Below are 19499 nucleotides of genomic sequence, written 5' to 3' on the forward strand. Positions count from 1 at the left end.
AGAGAGATATAGATAGATAGAGCCCAACAAGTTTTGGTTTTTGGAAGGCCAACCCCTACTTGATCCGTGTTTTTGTTACAAAGGTATAGTATTAGCAACTGGAGGTAAAATGTGATCTTGGCATGATGGATATATATGAGTGGAACCAAACAGAGACTCCGTGTGTATGTAGGTCAGCACTTAAAAAGCAAATAGAGATTTTAGCAAAAAATGTTAATGTGGGAAATACATTTTAAAAACAAAACTGCAGCAACTGTGGTGGCTGGAATGGAAACGTCCCCACAGGCTCACAGGGAGTGGCCCCTGTAAGAGGTGTGGCTTTGTTAGAGTAGGGGTGGCCTTGCTGGACGATGTCACTGGGGGTAGACTTTTGGGTTCTCAGAAGCTCAGACTGTGCCCAGTGTCCTTCTCTTTGTGCTGCCTGTGGATCGAGATGTAGAACTGTCACCTCCTCCTTTAGCACCATGTCTGCCTTCATGGCACGTTTCCCACCGTGACGATAATGGACTAATCTCTGAACCGTAAGCCAGCCCCAATTACATGGTTACCTTTATAGGAATTGCTGTGGTCACGGTGTCTCTTCACAGCAATCGAAAACCTAATTAAGACAGCAACGAATAACTCTGGAGAAAAATTATCTTTATCTCTCTTATTTTAATTTTTTAAAAAAGTTACTTGAGACAATTTTACAAGGCAGCCCAGGTTAGCCTTGAACTTGTGATCTTCCTGCGTTGCTAGGACTACAGGCTTGTGCCATCACTCCTGGATAACCTTATCTCTTGTTTTGTTTACCCTTCACTAAACACTTCTCTAACCTAAGTACTGAACCCATGAAAACATCAAGGTGTACAGTGAGGGGTGGTGTGGCGTGAACCTTAAATAGGTGACTTCTCAGCCAAATTTTACCATTGCTGGTACATTTGGTATGGTCCAGTGACTGACCTGCTGAGTCCTCAGATGACCCTGCAGGGCATGTGGCATCCATCCACTGACCTCATTTTACAGATAAGAAACCGCAACAACAACAACAACAACAACAACAACAACAACAACAAAAAGGGAAAGTTGTTTGCCTGAGTGCTAACAGTGAGGGCAGCAGATGCTGCTGTGATGTTAGTGCAAGAACAACAGTGGGCAGCCCTGAGTAGGCAGAGATAGACACTGCCACTCTCTCTGCTGTGTCTTTTCCTCACTCTGAACCATCTCCAAGGTTACAGGGGCATGTGCGACTTCCTTACAGCGGTGACCTCAGCAAGGGAACAGACTGTGGGTCTGTCTTCCAGCATTCTCCCCTTAAGACAGATGCTTTCAGATGGCGTGCAATGCGACGCTGAGAGTTCTGTTAGGAGTCTGTCTTCCCGCATGCAGCGCTGTCTTGATTTTACACTATAGCATGGTCATTCTCGCCGGTGTTTATCTTTCTGCCTTTGGGATCATTCTTCAGAGAAATTACTAGTTCCAGTAGGACGGTCCAGTCACTGGTCAGATGGCAATAAATGTGGTGAGTGAATGGTGACAGCCATTGGCAGGCTATGCTAGGACGGTCTCCAGGAATCACAGTTGTGTTGAATTGGGATGATGGAGCAGAACCAGAAGAATTAGACTCTCTAGCAGTTTTGAATCGGACTGGCTGAGACGAATGTCTTGCCACGTACTGACCTGTGTTTTGAGGTTGGTTCCTTTTCGCTAATTAGTTTGGAAATCTTAAAAGAAAAAGGAATGCAGGCCAGATCAGCCAACCACTGGGGCATGCCAGAAAGCCAGAGAGGTTTCAAAGCATACCCAATGTCATGTGTTGCAGACTGTGTTTAAAATAAAACTCCTACTGCAAGCCTGAAGGTGGCAGGGATATAAAAAGATCATTTGCCAGGTAACTCATGCGAAAGCCAGAACCATGAAAGGAAGGAGTACCTCAGACACTGAATAGGGTATTTTCTGAGAATATCGCAACAATGCAAACCTTTAGATTGTCCAGTACCCTCCAGGGTAGCAGAGGAGCCCTGCTTGCCATAGAACAGCTGGCCTCTGAAAAACAATTCCTGTGGTACAGACGCTTCATGGGCTAATACTTGTCCTTGTGAGAACCTGCTGTTTTTACCTAGTGTTGTCCCTAATCTAGTAAGCAACAGAAAGCCTCACTATACAGCAGAGAAAGTCAGTGTCCATCCTGGGAGGAAACAGGCCAGTCATTCAACTTGGAGGACCAGGGTAATGCATACTTGTATGAAGGCCTAGGGGAAGGTATGTGGAAGCGATCTTTTAAAAAAATGTATTTACTTTCATGTGTATGAGTGTTTTGCCTGCATTTATATTTATGTCTGTGTATCACACACATTCCTACAGAGGTTGGAAGAGAACTTTCCTCCCCCTGAGAATGGAGTTACAGAGCATTGTTAGCCAAGATGTGGGTTCTGGGAATTGAACCCAGGTCCTTTGGAAGAGGAGGCAGTTCTCTTAACTGTTGAGCAATCTCTCCAGTCCCATGTGGCATCCATCTTGAGGATGTTAGATGAAGGAGAGATAAGATAATCATTGACACAGAATTATTCTCTTTCAAATCAGGATTGAATGTCTTGGGAGAATGGTTATGAATGGCATGTTATGCATGTCCAGTGTGTGTGTGTGTGTGTGTGTGTGTGTGTGTGTGTGTGTGTGTGTGTGTGTGTGTGTATGTGTATATATGTATGTGGAGTCTGGAGAACCATCTAGAGTGTTATCCTCAGGAACACCATTGACCTCCTTTGGAAAGGCCTTTCTAGACTGGAGCTCACCAATTAGGTCATGCTGACAGACCAATGAGCTCCAGGGATCCTCCCATGTCTCTCTCTCTCTCTCTCTCTCTCTCTCTCTCTCTCTCTCTCTCTCTCTCCCTCCCTCCCTCCCCCCAACACCAGCATGCACAACATTTTTACATGGACTCTGGGATCGAGCTCTCGCTTGCAAATCAGTCACTTTTACCAGCTGAAACCCCCACCCCCTCAAATCCTTCTTCCTAGTTTTAATGTGAAGATTCTAACTTATTCACCTGGACCATGACTGTGCCCTTTGAGATCTGGGCAGCTCTTTCCTAGTGCCCTTAAGCTGTTAGCATTAATCGCACCTCGAACTGAGTTAAAGAGAGGATGAGGCTTGAGGAAGAATGAATAAGCCTGTTGTCTTCTGGAACATCTTGTGCTTTAGCAAGATAACTGACCCGGGCACACGCGGAGCAGAAGCACAGTTGTTCTATGCTCCTTGTGGATGTGTGCAAGCTCTCTAGAGTCTCGACTGAGCCATCTGAATCGATCCTTGGCAGGAGCGTGCGTGTGTGTCAGTGTGGACAGTGGATGTCTCTTGGGATGAGGTGCACCTCTGTATGATTTTTGCATCAGTGACATTACGACATCAGTTAAGACAGTCAAGGTATTTTAAATAACTTTATTCTTAAATTTAACAAGCTCTTATTAGAAACGCTTTGGTATCAACACAATAAAAATATACTGGTTCCCCTGACCCCACTGAGTCATGTCAAGTAACTGGAAAAGTTAGCATTTGTCGTCCTCAGCTTTTTTGGGGTGGGGATTTTCTCCCCACAAATAATGACTACTATTTATTTATGTGGCTTACTACGGGTATAATTATATAGTTTTGGACTTTAAGAACAAGAAATCAAAGTATTCAGAAGAGACGTTTTCAGGCATTTCTTGGCTTCTTCTTCAGAGGTTACTCTGGTGGGCACAATGGCTCTCAGATCACCTTTTTCCCCAGCTTGGCCATTCTTATCCTTAAAGCTGTAGATTAAAGTAAAAAAAAAAGTGCAAGTTATAAAAGAATCACAGTTTTTACTCTAAATGACCATTTCATAGAAGGCAGGAAAGTTTAGGACATACCTCAGATGGTTTTATCCAACAGCGTGAGCATTGTTTTAGTAGCGTAAAGAGACAGCAGAGACAATGAACTATGGTTAACTTAGGGCAGGTGTAGGTTCAGAACAGGGAGGAGCCTATGTCTACAAAGGTCAGAGAAATGAGCAGAGCAAACACAGTACAGGCTGATGGTGTGCATTTGCACTATCAGCACACACACACATATATGTATATGTATATATATGTATATATATACATATACACATATATGTATATGTATATTATATGTATATGTATATATATACATACACACACATATATGTATTCCTTTACGTCAATGTCTGTCTTTTGTCCATATCCTTAGCTTTGTACTACTAAACAAAAAGATACTCATACTTACAATATGATTCATGATTAAAATTAAAAAAGTATTATTAAGCTTGGGTGTCCAGAGGCTCTCTGATCTTTGGATATGCAGCGATGAGGAACAAATCTATAGATTAAATGAGTGTCTAATTATGCTTTTGAATGGCAGGTGTATCTTTGAGTGGGTTCTACGGATGAAGAAGCACTTTCAAGATGTGGTGGAATTCATACTCATTTGGCGTTCTGGTGTTATGACTTTTACTGAGGGTCTTTGAGTATAGCTGCCTTGTCATGTTCCAAATGTTGTAAGATGCTTTCAAGGCATTGAGCAAATGATCATATTAATTATGTAATATTACATTTATGTATAAATTGACCAAAGAAGTGGCCATTTAGCTAATTGTACAATTTTGTCTCAATGAAACAATAAAAGAAGACATGTTTTTTCCATTTCTGTGCCAAACATTAGTTACCCATCAACCAGAGCAATTGTCCTATCTTCAGAAGGCCTTTTACAAAAATATGAGAAGGCATTGGGACTTGCCACTGTCATGGGGTCATTTTCATTGCTATGCTCCCCCTGAGATGAGGTTAAAAGCATTGCTTTCACTAGAAAGTGACAAGGAAAGTCACTTCTAACTGCAAGACCAAGACTAATCCTTTGTGTTCAGGCTGTTTTGAGAGAATTTCCTTTGCTCAGTCAGCAGGATGGGTGGGCTCTGTTGCTGGAAGCTTCTGGGCGGTAACCTCTGAGCAGGAACCTGCAGTCCCACAGCAGAACAGGCAGGAGGCAAGGCTTCATGAGAGGCTGCTCTTGGGTTATGTGGCCCCTTGCATTACCAATGCTGAGAGCAAGCAGGGATAAGGGATTGCTTAAAGGTCTGTCTTAAGGTAGGGATAAAACCCTGTTCCCTACAGTTATACTCCGTCTTGAGAGTCCTTAGAGTCCTCCCCGGGGCCAAGGCCATGCAGTGAAGTCAGTGCTAGGATCCCTTTCTCCAAGCCTTTGGCAGTATTAATTCCAGGTAGAAGTGTGGAGGGAGAGCATGCCCAGTCAGTACAAGAATGCTCCCCTGAATAGTGTGCCCTCAGTTCTCCTCTTGACCACGCTTTTCTGCTCCTCTCTGATTCCAGTCTTGATTTCCTCCAACCACACAGACACAGTTTTAGCTGCTTAAACTTGGTGGGAGAGGGATTTGTGTTTCACGCTTCGTCTCCCTTGATCCCTACTGGTCGTTTCTGAATCAATTGTGTGTGAACGCTCCAGAGCTTAAGCTATTCTGCCTCTTCATCCCAAAGTACCATTGATCTCTCTCTGACATCAAGAACTTAGTATCTGCATCTCACAGAGCTGAGCTGGAACAAGAATGGGTGTGTGAGGTCTGTTAAAGAAAGCAAGCCATGTAGTCTCTGTGGTTGGGGGTACTGTGATCTCATGGGAAGCTTACTGAAGCCATATAATAGTGGGTGTGTCTGGGCCACATCATGCTTAGACTAGCAGATAGACATAAGATTACCTAAACATTTCTGTTGTGTTTCACAGTGTTTAAAATTTTACTAAAATATACTGTTGTTAGACTATCCATGCTGGACTAGTTTCCACTTGCATCCATTTCTTTTTCAAGTGAGAATCTCTCTCTCTCTCTCTCTCTCTCTCTCTCTCTCTCTCTCTCTCCCTCTCCCTCTCCCTCTCTCTCTCTCTCTCTCTCTCTCTCTCTCTCTGTGTGTGTGTGTGTGTGTGTGTGTGTGTGTGTGTTTGATGCATGAACTGAATGTATGCTGCACACAGGAGGCCAAAACAGGACATCAGGTGGCCTTATCTAGTAACCATGCCTTGTTGCCTGGGAACAGAGTCTTTCCCTGAAGCAGAAACTTATCCTTGAGGCTAGACTGGGTGGCCAGTGGACTGCTGGATCTGCCTATGTCTGGTCCTGCAATGGTGGTGTTACAGACATTTTTATATGGGTGCTTGGAATTCAAACTCATGTCCCTATTTTGTAGAATAAGTGCTCTTACCCATTGGGCTATCTTCCCCATTCCTAAGGATGGCTCTTGAGATAGATTTTGATAAGCATATTTACAACAAATGAAAACAGACAATTCCTAATTGAGTCTACCATAACCATTAGTATTTAATAGGAATTCTGAACTATAATAAAGGATTGACTTAAATTGTGGGTCTTTAAGAATTGTTGCATTTCTCTCTCTCTCTATGTATATGTGTATGTATTGTATGCATGTACATATGTATGTATGTATGTATGTATGCATGTATGTGTGTATTTGATGCTGAGAAGTACAATGTACTTGTGAAGTGGAAGTACATAGGTAGTTATGTTCTCAGTGTACATAGTCGGCCCCTGAAGCATTGTCTTTATTTTTAAAACTCATTCAAACTACGCTCCCTACTCTGTAATCTCTGTGGTGTATTGGAAGGCAGAGATGTATTAGAATATCACAGTGAAGGGTAAGGAATTTGAAGCATTCTCTTCACAAGATACTTAGTTTGATAGCACAAGACTTTGTATTGTTAATAGGTTTTCCTGTTTTCACAATTTTATTTCAGTAGCATGATTAGTGTTGTCTGGAAATGTTAGTCACTTCCTGTCATTTTTCTTGGGGTAAATGTGTTAATGTGGTTAGGGAAGAAGGGGTAGGGGGTGTTTGAAGGCGCTGGCTAGAATCCAGCATCAAAACAGGGAGTTTTTGTTTTTGTTTTCCTTTACAGTGGGATCATGCCAATACTTCAGACCATAAATAGAGTGACCCCTTTCTCTACGTTACACGCATTGTTTTAATAACGAACATTTCTTAAAATTCAAAGGAAACGTTTGTCCAGCAAACAAAGCCAATTCTCCAAAATGAAAGGAATTTAGTATCTGCAGCTCCCCGTTGTGGGGGAACATTACTCTAGATTCTGAGGCAGACACATGAGGGAACATTTCCCAAGAGCATAGAAATCCTTCAGATTTCCTGATTAAACTTATGATGGGCTCACCTAACTTAAGGATTTAAAAGAATGGAAGAATATTCTTATCATGGTGTTATTAGCAAAACAAGGTTGGGCTTATGAGGAAGAAGTATTTTGGATTGTACAGGTCCTGACACACTGCTACAAACCTACCAGGCTCTACTTGCTTGGATGACTGGTACTTAATAGCTATTGCTTTTTAATGGTTATTCTTCAATTAGTAACATTTAAAATTACTTTCGATTGCTAACGTTTAGAACCTGTGCATTTGAGTAATTTGACTTAGATTTTAGCTAAGATAAACCCAGATATTTTAATTGTTTTTGTCAGATCCTTATTCATTTTTTCTATAAATGAGAACAGTTCTCTATATCTGAGCGATAAGAAGGAATTTGAAATCGAGGAGCTGTCAGCTTGTAGAAAAAGTGTTACAGTTACTTTTCATTCAATGTTAAAATAGCTCTAGATACAAAGCCATAAAAAGTCACAGAGATTGTGAAATGCAGCTATATAGAAAAGAGAAAAAAAAAACTACACCAAGTTGGAGAAGACCATGAAAAATTGAGTCGTAGATGATGCAAGATAAAATTTTTAAAGTGTAGAAAATTAAAGAACCAAGGTTAATAAACCTATAAAAGTGTAGAGAAAGGATATATAGCAGAGTAATAAAAGGCAAAGAAAATAGCATGTGTCTTCTATTTCCTTGTAAAATTAAGGCTACTTGTTAACTTATGTGTAAAATGTAAGTCACAGAGAGGCACAAGACAGTAGTTGTCATTGGATTCTGCTGCGAAAAGTCTGTCTCTGATGATCAGCACATTCATTAGCGACCCCAATTTTTTCACATATGGTATTGCTCCCTCCCAGAAGACACATTTCCAGTAGCTAAAGGCAGCCAAATGCAATATTAAAACCAAGCAAGACGGAGTTTCCACTTTTGTTATCGTTTGGTGTGACTTACTTTGCTGGGCTGATAGTAATTCGGATCAGCGTTAATAAAAGCTGTCCAGTGCGTATTAGTTTCTGAGGTGGTCACAGGCGCTGCAAGTCAGAGCATTCATTAACAGAGAAGACTGTCACATGAGTAAGCAGCAGTGGCATGCCTTGTCATTTTTATTACCTGTTAAAGAAGGATCCTCAGTCCCATCTCCAGCTCCTGGAACACCCAGGGGAGAGTGCCGGGCAGGGCTGCCTAAGCGCTCTTCTTGCTCTTTCAGAGATATGGAATTTTTGTGGGGAGATTTATGGTTTGTGTTTTCATGAGGGCTAACTTCCGATCTCTTCCTAGGAAGTGGGGTTGGTTTAGCTGGCTGGTAAACCTGACTACAGGGAGCTACGGGATGGTAGGATGGCTTCTCAGCCTGTCCTTCATCATCCTCCGCCTCGTCATCAATCACGACCAGCTCGGCATGGATGACCCCGTCGTAGCCTGTCAGAAGCTTCTTTTCTTCCTCATTCTCATCTGCCTGCTGGTACCCCATGAAAATCATCGTTACAGGTTCTGTGTCATCCACATCAGGAGGCAGAGAATGAACGATGTTATATCTGACGTCTGCCTCCTCCTGGCAAATGGGTGAAGAACACTGGGGTCCTGATTTCCCAGGGCTGGCTCTGCTGGGGCTCAGTTCCGTCCTCGGAGAAACTTCATATTCGTTCTGCCTGATGCTAGATTCTTCCCAAGGACTTGGCATCCTCTTTTGCTGGGTGTGGACCATCTCTTCCACTTGCTGAACCTTTGATCGGGGCTGAGGTGTTGGCCGAGTGGGGCTGGTATGAGCCAGACCGTTGCTTCTCCTCTCGGAAAGCCCGTCGGTCATACCGTGCACAGATTCGCTTTCATGGTGGTCCAGTCCGTTAGCTTTCATCATTACCATCCTTTCTTGAGAATTTGGTCCAGGGCTTATTACTCTTTCTCTCTGTGGGGTCATAGGCCTGCAAAACGGATTGGCATACACGGGCTCATGGTACTCTGTGGGTGATTTAGAGTTCCTCTCGGAGGCTTGTCTCAGGAGATCTTCCACTTCGACTGGTGCGAGGCCATCAGTGCCATTGTAGGCTGTGTTCTGATTGGAGCTGACTGCGTAGACTGATTTCTGCCGGTCCTCATACACCTTTATTCCTGTGCTTTTAAAGTCATCGGATGGGAGAGGTATTGAAGACAGAACCACGCTCTCTCCAGTCTTCAAATCTTTTTCAACTTTAATTTCCATGGCATACAAAGCTGTTAAAAGACAAATTTAACACACGGTTTAGCCTCCCCCTTTCTCTTATAAAAGAATTTGTTTACTCTTACACCCTTTGACAGTCTTTTATATGATATTTAAAAACTTCTAACCCACTGCTGGTGGCACACACCTTTGATCCCAGCACTCAGGAGGCAGAGGCAGGTGAATCCCTGTGAGTTCAAGGCCAGTCTGGTCTACAGAGCAAGTTCTAGGATAGCCGGGGCTACACAGAGAAACCCTGTCTCAAAAAATTAAAACAAACCCCATATGTAGCAGAGGATGGCCTTGTTGGACATCAGTGGGAGGAGAGGCCCTTGGTCCTGTGAAGGCTCGATGCCCCAGTGTAGGAGAAGGCCAGGGTGGGGAGGTAGGGGTGGGTGGGGGAGCACCCTCAGAGAAGCAGGGGGATGGGGGATGGGATAGGGGGTTTCAGGAGGGGAGACTGGGAGGGTGATAACATTTGAAAAATATTCAATAAAAAAAAAAGAAAAACAAACCAAAGCAACAAAACCCCCAACCATCCCCCAATCCTCCTGATTTGGGTGCTGGAGAGATGACTCTACAAGAAAGGCCTGAGCTACATTACCGGCACCCATGTGAAGAGGTCCACAACCTCTATAACTCCACATCCAGGGGATCTGAATCCTTCTGGCCCCTGGAGAGCACCTGAATGAATGTGGTACTCACACACACACACACACACACACACACACACACACACACACCCCACACCCACACACATACCCACACCCACACACACACCCCCCCCCACAGCCCCCCACCACACACACACACACACCTATCCACCCACACACACACACACCCACACACACACACACACACACACACACACACCACACACACACCACACATACACACACAGCACACACCCACACCTACACACACACACACACACACACACACACACACACACACACACGCTCCATCTTTAATTTTTTTTCTGGTTTTATCAACCAATTCTGAGACAACCGACTCTGTATAACATGGTACCTTAGGGAGTGCAGCATCTTGGAAAAATAGTTTGAAGGAGTCAGTAGGAGAAATGATCCATGGAGTTGGTATTTTCACAGGGAACCAAAAGATACCTCTCTCCACTCAAGAGAAGTGACCAGCCAGACTTACACCCTTTCGTTTATTTATTAAGGAGAACCTCTCCCCTCTTTTTTTTTCTTCTTTTTTCTTTTTTTCGGAGCTGGGGACCGAACCCAGGGCCTTGCGCTTGCTAGGCAAGTGCTCTACCACTGAGTTAAATCCCCAACCCCTTCTCCCCTCTTTACTTAGGAAGAACCCCCAGTGTAGGCTGCAGCAGGTAACGTGTGTAATTTGTTTAGCTACACGCTGTTGGAAGCTCAGGTGTCCTCTGACACTGCAAAGTACTCTAAGGTCTTCTCCGTGTGGAGGAAGCTAAGACGTGGCTGGCACTAGTTGTGCAGAATCCCAGCTCTTTTTAAAAATTAAAGAAAAAAAACCCCTTTATTTTATATGTATGGCTATTTTGCCTGCATGTATATCTATCTGTGCACCATTTATATGACAGGTCCCCAAGGAAGCTAGAGAAGGACCTCAGATCCCCTGGAACTTGGGCCACAGATATTTGTGAGCTGCCACGTGGCTGCTGGGAATTGAACCCGGGTCATCTGCAAGAGCAGCAGGTGCTCTTAATTGCTGACCCCTCCCTCCAGCCACCTCCTTTTTATCGTCCTAATTTAATACCACTTTTAAGTAGATGGATGACTTAACATAGAGCAACATGAACTGTACCGGAGGTGACTGGCGAAGGCGGGGGCAGGGGATGGAGGGGATGGGAGGTGCAGAGGGTTGAAGTCTGTCTCATGGCCCAGGCAGGAGCTCCATGGCTGGAATTTTAACAGGCGAGGGAACAGCATTCTTTGTAGAGTTGGAATGCGTCAGAGCTTGCATTTGGTTTATTTTCCTATAGCTCATCTTGCATTTCTTGTCTCCTCTGTTGCCTGATGTCTTGTAGTTTTCCCTGGGTAGCCAATTAAATCTGCAAGATCCCTGCCTCACATCTCTGCCCCAGTTTTCTGCATCATACTCCCTAAATGGTTAATTTGGTGAACACCTACCATGACCTAAGTGAGCATGGGGTATAGGATTTATTCACTAAATGCCTGTTGATCGAATACAGGCTGCTCCCTGCAGACAGAATAGCTTCTCCTTCAATTCTAAAATCCAACGTTTCCCTCTGTGGCCAAACCTTCACTTTCCCAGAGGCTTTAAAGCATTTGTTTTATGAAAAATCATTATCCCGTGAAGATAAATAATGCCTAACCTTCCCTAGAAGACATTTTTCACTTAAAAATATTTTAGTTACTCAATATCTACTGGACGAGATTTTTGAGCAGAGAAGTTTTAAAGCGTTTCTTGCCTATCTCAGGCCTCATCTTACTTGTTCCTGGCTATTTTGGTCAGGAGCAAAATGCATGGAATAAATGCTCCCCTTCATTATCCCTAACTGTGGGAGCCCTACGGTCTGTCCCACAGCCCTGGAACTTTGTTCAATGGCCCTTTGCCTAAAGTGGAAGCATAACCAAGTTGTGAGGATTTACTATAATAAAACCTGAAATTGAGGGGGGCAAGGATATGACTTAGTGGGTAAAAACATTTGCCATCTGATGACTTGAGTTCAATCTGAGAAACCAACATTTAAAAAAAAAAGTAAGTCATATATGATGGTATCTACCTGTTCTTAGGTGAGAAGGGACTCGGAGACAGGAGAATTGGTTTGATAGCAGGAGATAGCCTGCAGTATGCTGTACATGGGCAGATGCAATAGAACCCCTGCCTCAAACAAAGGAGGAATGGAGAACTGGCCCTTGAAAGTTGTTCTCTGACATCTATATGAATACTGTGGCCCATGTGCATCCACAGTCACATACACCACAAAGATACACATACACACATACATACATAATACATACAACACATACACAATAATACAATGCATACATAATACATTCATAACATACAAAATACATAGAACACATATAATACATACATAACACATACAATACATACATAAGACATATGATACATACATAATACATAACATACAACACACAGAGAACATATACAATACATACATACATATATACATACTATAGACAGTACACACAGACACACACACAGACACACACACACACAGACACACACACACACAGACACACACACACAGACACACAGACACAGACACAGACACAGACACACAGACACACACACACACACACACACACACACACACACACATCTTAAAGGCACCTGAAATGAACATGCTGTTGACCGCAGGTTCTCACATACCTTTTCTGTTTTGTTCATCATCTGACTCTTCATTTCTTTCCTTTCTTAATCGGGAAGGTATGTAGGAACTTGGAAGGTCAGGGATATTAGCATAGATATCCTCGATTGACTCTGTAAAGTTGGTATGAATTCAAAATACATGTAAGGTATTTATAATGGTGAAACAAGGCCAGTGATTTTATGAAAATTACCTCACTTCGACCTGAAACAGGCTTCTTAAAAACATACCTTCTGGGATTTCTTCCTTTTCCACCTTCACAGACTGAAAGATAAAAGATTTCCACGATGAACTTAGTTTAAATAAAAATAAAAATACACATATAGAAATACTTTGGAGAATTATGAAGTGTAGTGTTTGTGGGTTCATTTGAGGGAATCGTAGTTTCCAGCTAAGGTACACTCACTCTTATTATGTCTTCTGTGGTCCTCTCAATCGACTTCAGCTTCTTTAGAATTACCTCTTCATTGGCTGAGATTTGCAGTTCTGCCTTTTCAAGATCTTGGATCTCTTTCTCAAGCCTGATGTGAAAAAAAAGGATAGATTTCTTAATGCTGACTGCAGTACACACAGGGGTCTCAGATGGATCTTTCTCATATGCAGACTTAGGAGTGAGACATCTGCCAAGCATGTGGCATGGTCGAGCCTCCCAGTTTCACATCAGGTACCTAATGCACCAGAGGTTTCCAACACTTGAACAGTTCTTTTCTTCCCCCCATTTTATTAAATTGGGTATTTCTTATTTACATTTCAATTGTTATTCCTTTTTCCAGTTTCCAGGCCAACATCCTCCTAACTCCTCCCCCTCCCCTTCTTTATGGGTGTTCCCCTCCCCATCCTTCCCCCATTACTGCCCTCCCCCCAACAATCACGTTCACTGTGGGTTCAGTCTTGGCAGGACCCAGGGCTTCCCCTTCCACTGGTGCTCTTACTAGGATATTCATTGCTACCTATGAGGTTGGAGCCCAGGGTCAGTCCATGTGTAGTCTTTGGGTAGTGGCTTAGTCCCTGGAAGCTCTGGTTGCTTGGCATTGTTGTCCATATGGAGTCTCAAGCCCCTTCAAGCTCTTCCAGTTCTTTCTAAGATTCCTTCAACGGGGGTCCTATTCTCAGTTCAGTGGTTTGCTGCTGGCATTCGCCTCTGTATTTGCTGTATTCTGGCTGTGTCTCTCAGGAGAGATCTACATCTGGTTCCTGTCAGCCTGCACTTCTTTGCTTCATCCATCTTATCTAGTTTGGTGGCTGTATATGTATGGGCCACATGTGGGGCAGGCTCTGAATGGGTGTTCCTTCAACCTCTGTTCTGAACTTTGCTTCCCTATCCCCTCCTAAGGGTATTCTTGACTTGAACAGTTCTTAATCCAAGTCTGCTTACTTTTATTTTATTTAGTTTTACACAGGGACTTCTCAGATATCAAGGTTAATTTTGATGAGATTGGATTAAATCAGTCTCCAGGACATTAATAGAGCAAACTGTCAGACTTGTTTGGGAGGGTTATTCTGGGGAGATTTAACTGAGACGGAGAGGCCCAGTATAGCAAGGTCTGAGGACCCAGACCGAATAAAGACGGAAAAATGAAAGAGCTCACAGGGTACCAATCTCTCTCTCTCTCTCTCTCTCTCTCTCTCTCTCTCTCTCTCTCTCTCTCTCTCTTTCTCTGCCCTCCCCCCTCCTTCTCCCTCCCTCTCTCTCTCTCTGTCTATCTCTGCCCCACTCCCCCATCTTCAGTGTTATCAGCTGTTGCCCGCTGCTCCTGCTTCTATCCCTCCTTGGCATTACAGACTATATCTCCTCAGACTACATCTCCTCAGACTACATCTCCTCAGACTACATCTCCTCAGACTACCTCTCCTCAAGCCGTGGACCCCACACATCCTTTGCTCACTTGTCACAGGGATGAGAAGGCTAAGTAGCACGTTAGTGAAGCATTCGATTTTGGCCTCCTTTTCTTTGCTGCAATGGCTAAGGTTGCTTCCACAGAAACCGGACTAATTTATTTCATAAAGAGCCTCTCTAGGCTGAGGGTGGCTGCACAGGCTTGATTACAGAGCTCTGGAGGCTGAGGCAGGAAGACCGAAGCTTTGAGGCTAGCCTGAGGTACAAACAATGTGGTTTCAAAACCAGGGAGGGAGGGACGTGAGTTTGAGGCCAGTCTGGTCTACAGAGTGAATTCCAGGACAGCCAGGGCTACGCACAGAGAAACCCTGTCTCAAACAACCCCCATCCCTAAAAAAAGCCCAGACATAGTCTCACTGTGTAGCAGTTGACTGTCCTGCTGTATGAGACTCCCTGTGAAGACCATGCTGGCCTAGGGCTCGAGGATGTCTGCTGGCCTCAGCCTCCTGAGTGCTGAGATTAAAGGTGTGTGGCACCGCATCTGACCCTTGTACGTTCTAACATCAGAAACGACACCGTTTTAAGCTCCTTGAGCACTGTGTCCTTTTCTGAGTAGGGTGAAGAGATGGACAAGTGGACAAAATCCTAGTCTAACGGTCTCATTTTCTGTGGTGTGATAGTAGGTGCGTATAGCCTGATGACGCACAAAGGAACTGGCAGAGAGAGACACTTGTGGACTGTTACACATTCTCTGAACTCATATCAGCATTTGGATGAACTCCAGGAGCCTCTGCTCTGCATGATTCCACAGACCCTGACAGCTGCAGTCACCAAGGCTGGTTCTTCCAGTCATGAAACACGTGTAGTCTTTGCCAGCCACACTGAACTCGAAAGTCAGCGGCCTCGGAGGACTCCTGATCTGACATAACAGCTGGTCCAAGAGATACCAGCTGTGGATATTCATGTCGGCTGACATAATTGTCAGTTCGCTTGGCCTCCTTCTTGAAGATGGTCATGGGCCTGGCTGCTCCAGACTCTTAGGCCACTGTCTCACCTTTAAAAATCCAAGGATGTGATTGCCTTGGCCATTCTGTTCATTGCTTTAATTCCGGGTCTGATGTTGATGCTGCCTCTGGGCATTTGTAGGTCATTTGTAGCTGAGGGAGTTTTCTTGAACATCATACAACTTCAAGTGAATTATAGTAACCCTGGCTTCTTAGACGATGGCTGCCATTATAAACATTTCCTCCAGGTCCCATCTTCTCCTCAGCTGAATTGTAAAATGTGTGCTGGATTATGAAATGTGTGCAGCTCTACTCTGGTAGGGTGGGAAACCACTAAGAGCAGTAGATCTGGATGCTGTAGTCTTTGCTACACATTATAGTCAATTTCTTTAACCTCCGAAAACCTCAGTTTCGAAATGAGCACAGAGAGAATAATAATACCTGTCTTGTTTTGTTTGATGTTAGGTGAAGCTAGAAAAGACAGTGGTTTTGAAAGCCAGTTGAATGTGGCAGGTAGCAGGCCCAAGCCCATTCTTGAGAGGAAAAGCCCACTCAAGGCTTTCCATAACACATCCTATCTTTGTCTCCTTTCACTACCCACTTAAGGGTTTCCTCCCAATGTGTGTGTTAGCCACAGGGTGTAAAGGGGAACCTGGGTAGAAATGAAGGAGATTCAAAGGCTACGGAGCCTCTCGGGACCCCACTGTGGAATGAAGAGAAATGTAGGCTTGAATTCTGCTTCATCTGCCAACTTCCTGTGTGACCCTAGACTAATCACTGAGACTCATCTTTGTCTTCATTCATTCATGCGAGCACATTAAACTGTTCATTTAGCATACTTGCTGTATCAGGAACTATCCTACATGGTATTGATATGATAGTAAAATTGGAGAGGTTGACATTCTAGCAGGAAACAGTGCTTGATACACCGGCCAGCACAGTTGTTCTGTGAAAGGTCTGATGTAAAATGTTACAGGTTTATAGTCTACATATGGTCTATGTTATTCATTCATTTATTTCCCCATTATTTATGCTGTATTACACTTCTGGTGTGTGTGTGTGTGTGTGTGTGTGTGTGTGTAAAACATTCTTATTTTGCATTCATAAAAATACAGGTCAGGCTAGATGGACTTTAGACCTTACTTTGCCAGCTCCTGCATTAGTAAATATACATATATGTCCATGTGTATATGTTTGTATGTGCACACACACACCTAGTTACATGTATATTATACATTTAACACATATATGTGTGTATAAGCACATATATATTTCTATGTGAAAAATATTTCATAAAAAGCACAATAGATTACCAGGATTGAGGGCCCACAGCATTGTCCTGGAGATGATGTCTTTAAAACAAACGTTGTTTGTGACAATGGATGAGTACAGAGAATAAAAATATGCTCCCTAGGGAGCAGGGTACCTAAAAATCTTGAGGTAAAAGAAGAAAGAGTAAGGAGGAAAGAGGCAATAAATATGGGAGACATAGTTAGCAGGACTGTATAGGACCTTGGACATGGGAAGGTTTATGGATGGGGGTGGGGTGGGGACTATTGCTATATCACTTTCAGGAGCTAAGCAGGGTCAGGGCTGCTTACTACTTGGATGGGAGACTGCACTGGAGAGAGAAGCATGGAGGTTAGTTGTTAGTAGTATGAATGAAGAGGTGGTTGTTGCTGAGAAAGAGAAAGACGATGAGGTCCTGAAAATATTTAAAAGGGAGAACTTCCAGAACTGAGAGGGAGAGAGAGAGAGAGAGAGAGAGAGAGAGAGAGAGAGAGAGAGAGAGAGACAGAGACAGAGAGAGAGAGAGAGAGACAGAGAGACAGAGAGAGAGACAGAGAGACAGAGAGAGAGACAGAGAGAGAGACAGAGAGAGACAGAGAGACAGAGACAGAGAGAGACACAGAGAGACACAGAGAGACACACAGAGAGAAAGACAGAAAGACAGAGAGACACAGAGAGAGACACACACACACAGAGACACAGAGACAGAGAGAGACACACAGAGAGAAAGACAGACAGACACAGAGAGACACACAGAGAGAAAGACAGAAAGACAGAGAGACACAGAGAGAGACACACACACAGAGACACAGAGACAGAGAGACACACAGAGAGAAAGACAGACAGACACAGACACACACACACACACACACACACACACACACAGAGAGAGAGAGAGAGAGAGAGAGAGAGAGAGAGAGAGAGAGAGAGAGAGATGTCACCATTGTTAGGACCCGGGTAACTGGAAACCCACCAATGTAAGGGGTTGAACTGGGTTGGGAGATGAAGGCGGGATACTGGTGATCTGGGTTAGCTCTCAGTCAAGTGTGATACAAAGGTTCTTGACATGAGAGCCTAGAGGAAGTCTGGGTTTGCAGACATCAATTTGGGAGTATGCATAGCTATGTGCATGGGTTTCAATTTCCTAGAAAGTGAACGGGATAGATAAAAATTCCAAGCTTGAGAGTGGCGCGCAGAGAGTGAAGGTGCTTCCTGCCAAGTCCTGATGACGGACTTCAATCTTTATGGTCCTAGGGAGGAAGGAAGAACTGACTCCTGAAGGCTGTCCTCTGACCTCCACAGGCACACCGCGGTACACGCAGTCCCTACCACTCTCTAACAAGAAAATAAACATGTATTTTTTTTTTAAAAATGCCAAGGCCTGGGCATTAACTAAGAAACAAAAGTAGCGTACTCAGCAAACACTCATTCCTTCCTGTCTGCCTCTTTTTGATTCAGTTCTTAGTCTACCTGGCCAGTGTCATCCTGGCGAATCAGGACATGTGTTGGGTATTGTTTCCCTCTGAAGAAAGGGAAGAAGATAAGGTAATTCTATATATGAGTCACATGAATTTTTTTTAGACTAATATGAGGCTGGAGGCTTGCTGACCATCACGATATTTTCTAATGAATGTTTGTGAAACCTCTCCAGGCTAAGGGTAGAAGTCACATTACCAGGAGTCTTCGGTCTAATGATATACCGCGATGTTTGTGAGAACGAAACAAAAAACAATGCTTCCCACTCAGTTCTCATCTCCTTGTTTTCAACCAGGACAGTGAGGAAACACCTTGGTGATAATTACTTAGAAGCCTCTCCAAGGAAGAGCATGCCGATAGAGACCTTCTCCTGTAGTTTCCACTGAATGCAAAACTCAGATTTTCTTACTGCATCTTGATTTCTCCCTTATATCTGTTATTTATGAATACCGTGGAGAGATAAATGTTAGAGGTTCCTTTTTTCCCCCCTCTGAAAGCTTCCTGAAAGATTAGATGTCTGCTTAGTGGTGGGAATCTAAAGGAGGATGACCAAGAATAAAGAACTAGAGATTCTCCTAGTTGTTTTGCTTGCCTAGAATTCAGCAGTTCCCGAGAGCTCAGAATCCATATGTAGCAGGGATGGCTACAAGCAGTGTGGGAACACAGGCGGTTCCTGCTCCATCCCTTGCCACCCAAAGATGTCAAAGACAGCTTGATCAATGTCACATCCCATGTGCCACCCATTAACACAAGCTCTACTCTCATACACAGAGAAGTGTGTCCTTTTTCATTTAGCTTACGTCTTGTATGACCAGCTTTTCTACCTTATTCATGGTTGCATAGATTATGTGTTAACTAAGCCTGCTTCCTCTTGGTGAAAGATCTCCTCCCTTGAAAACCTTGCTCTTTCTGGCGGGTCTGAGAGCCCTTACTTTAGACGTTTGCCATATTGCTTGCTTTCATCAATCACTCACCTGACTCTGCAGCTCCTTCTCTTGAAGCCCTCCTCTCTCTCTCTCTCTCTCTCTCTCTCTCTCTCTCTCTCTCTCTCTCTCTCCCTAAAAGCCTAACAAGAGAAGGCCAACAATAGAAAGGGAGGCAGTCTGCTAATTGCTATTTTCAACACATCAGGTGTTTGGGAACCATTA

General features: G+C 43.8%; 1 protein-coding gene across 1 annotated transcript in view; it reads right to left on the reverse strand.

Moving 5' to 3' along the window:
* Positions 1 to 3402: 3402 nt before the first annotated feature.
* Positions 3403 to 19499, reverse strand: part of Palmd (palmdelphin) — a 49348-nt gene continuing 33251 nt past the window's right edge. Inside the window, 5 exon segments of the mRNA NM_001025688.1 lie at positions 3403 to 3770; positions 8303 to 9403; positions 12747 to 12857; positions 12975 to 13008; positions 13151 to 13265. Coding sequence (NP_001020859.1) covers positions 3727 to 3770; positions 8303 to 9403; positions 12747 to 12857; positions 12975 to 13008; positions 13151 to 13265 — 1405 coding nt within the window. The 3' untranslated portion in view covers positions 3403 to 3726.

Source organism: Rattus norvegicus, chromosome 2 (genome assembly GCF_021556685.1).
Source record: "Rattus norvegicus strain SHRSP/BbbUtx chromosome 2, alternate assembly SHRSP_T2T, whole genome shotgun sequence".
Lineage (NCBI taxonomy): Eukaryota > Metazoa > Chordata > Mammalia > Rodentia > Muridae > Rattus > Rattus norvegicus.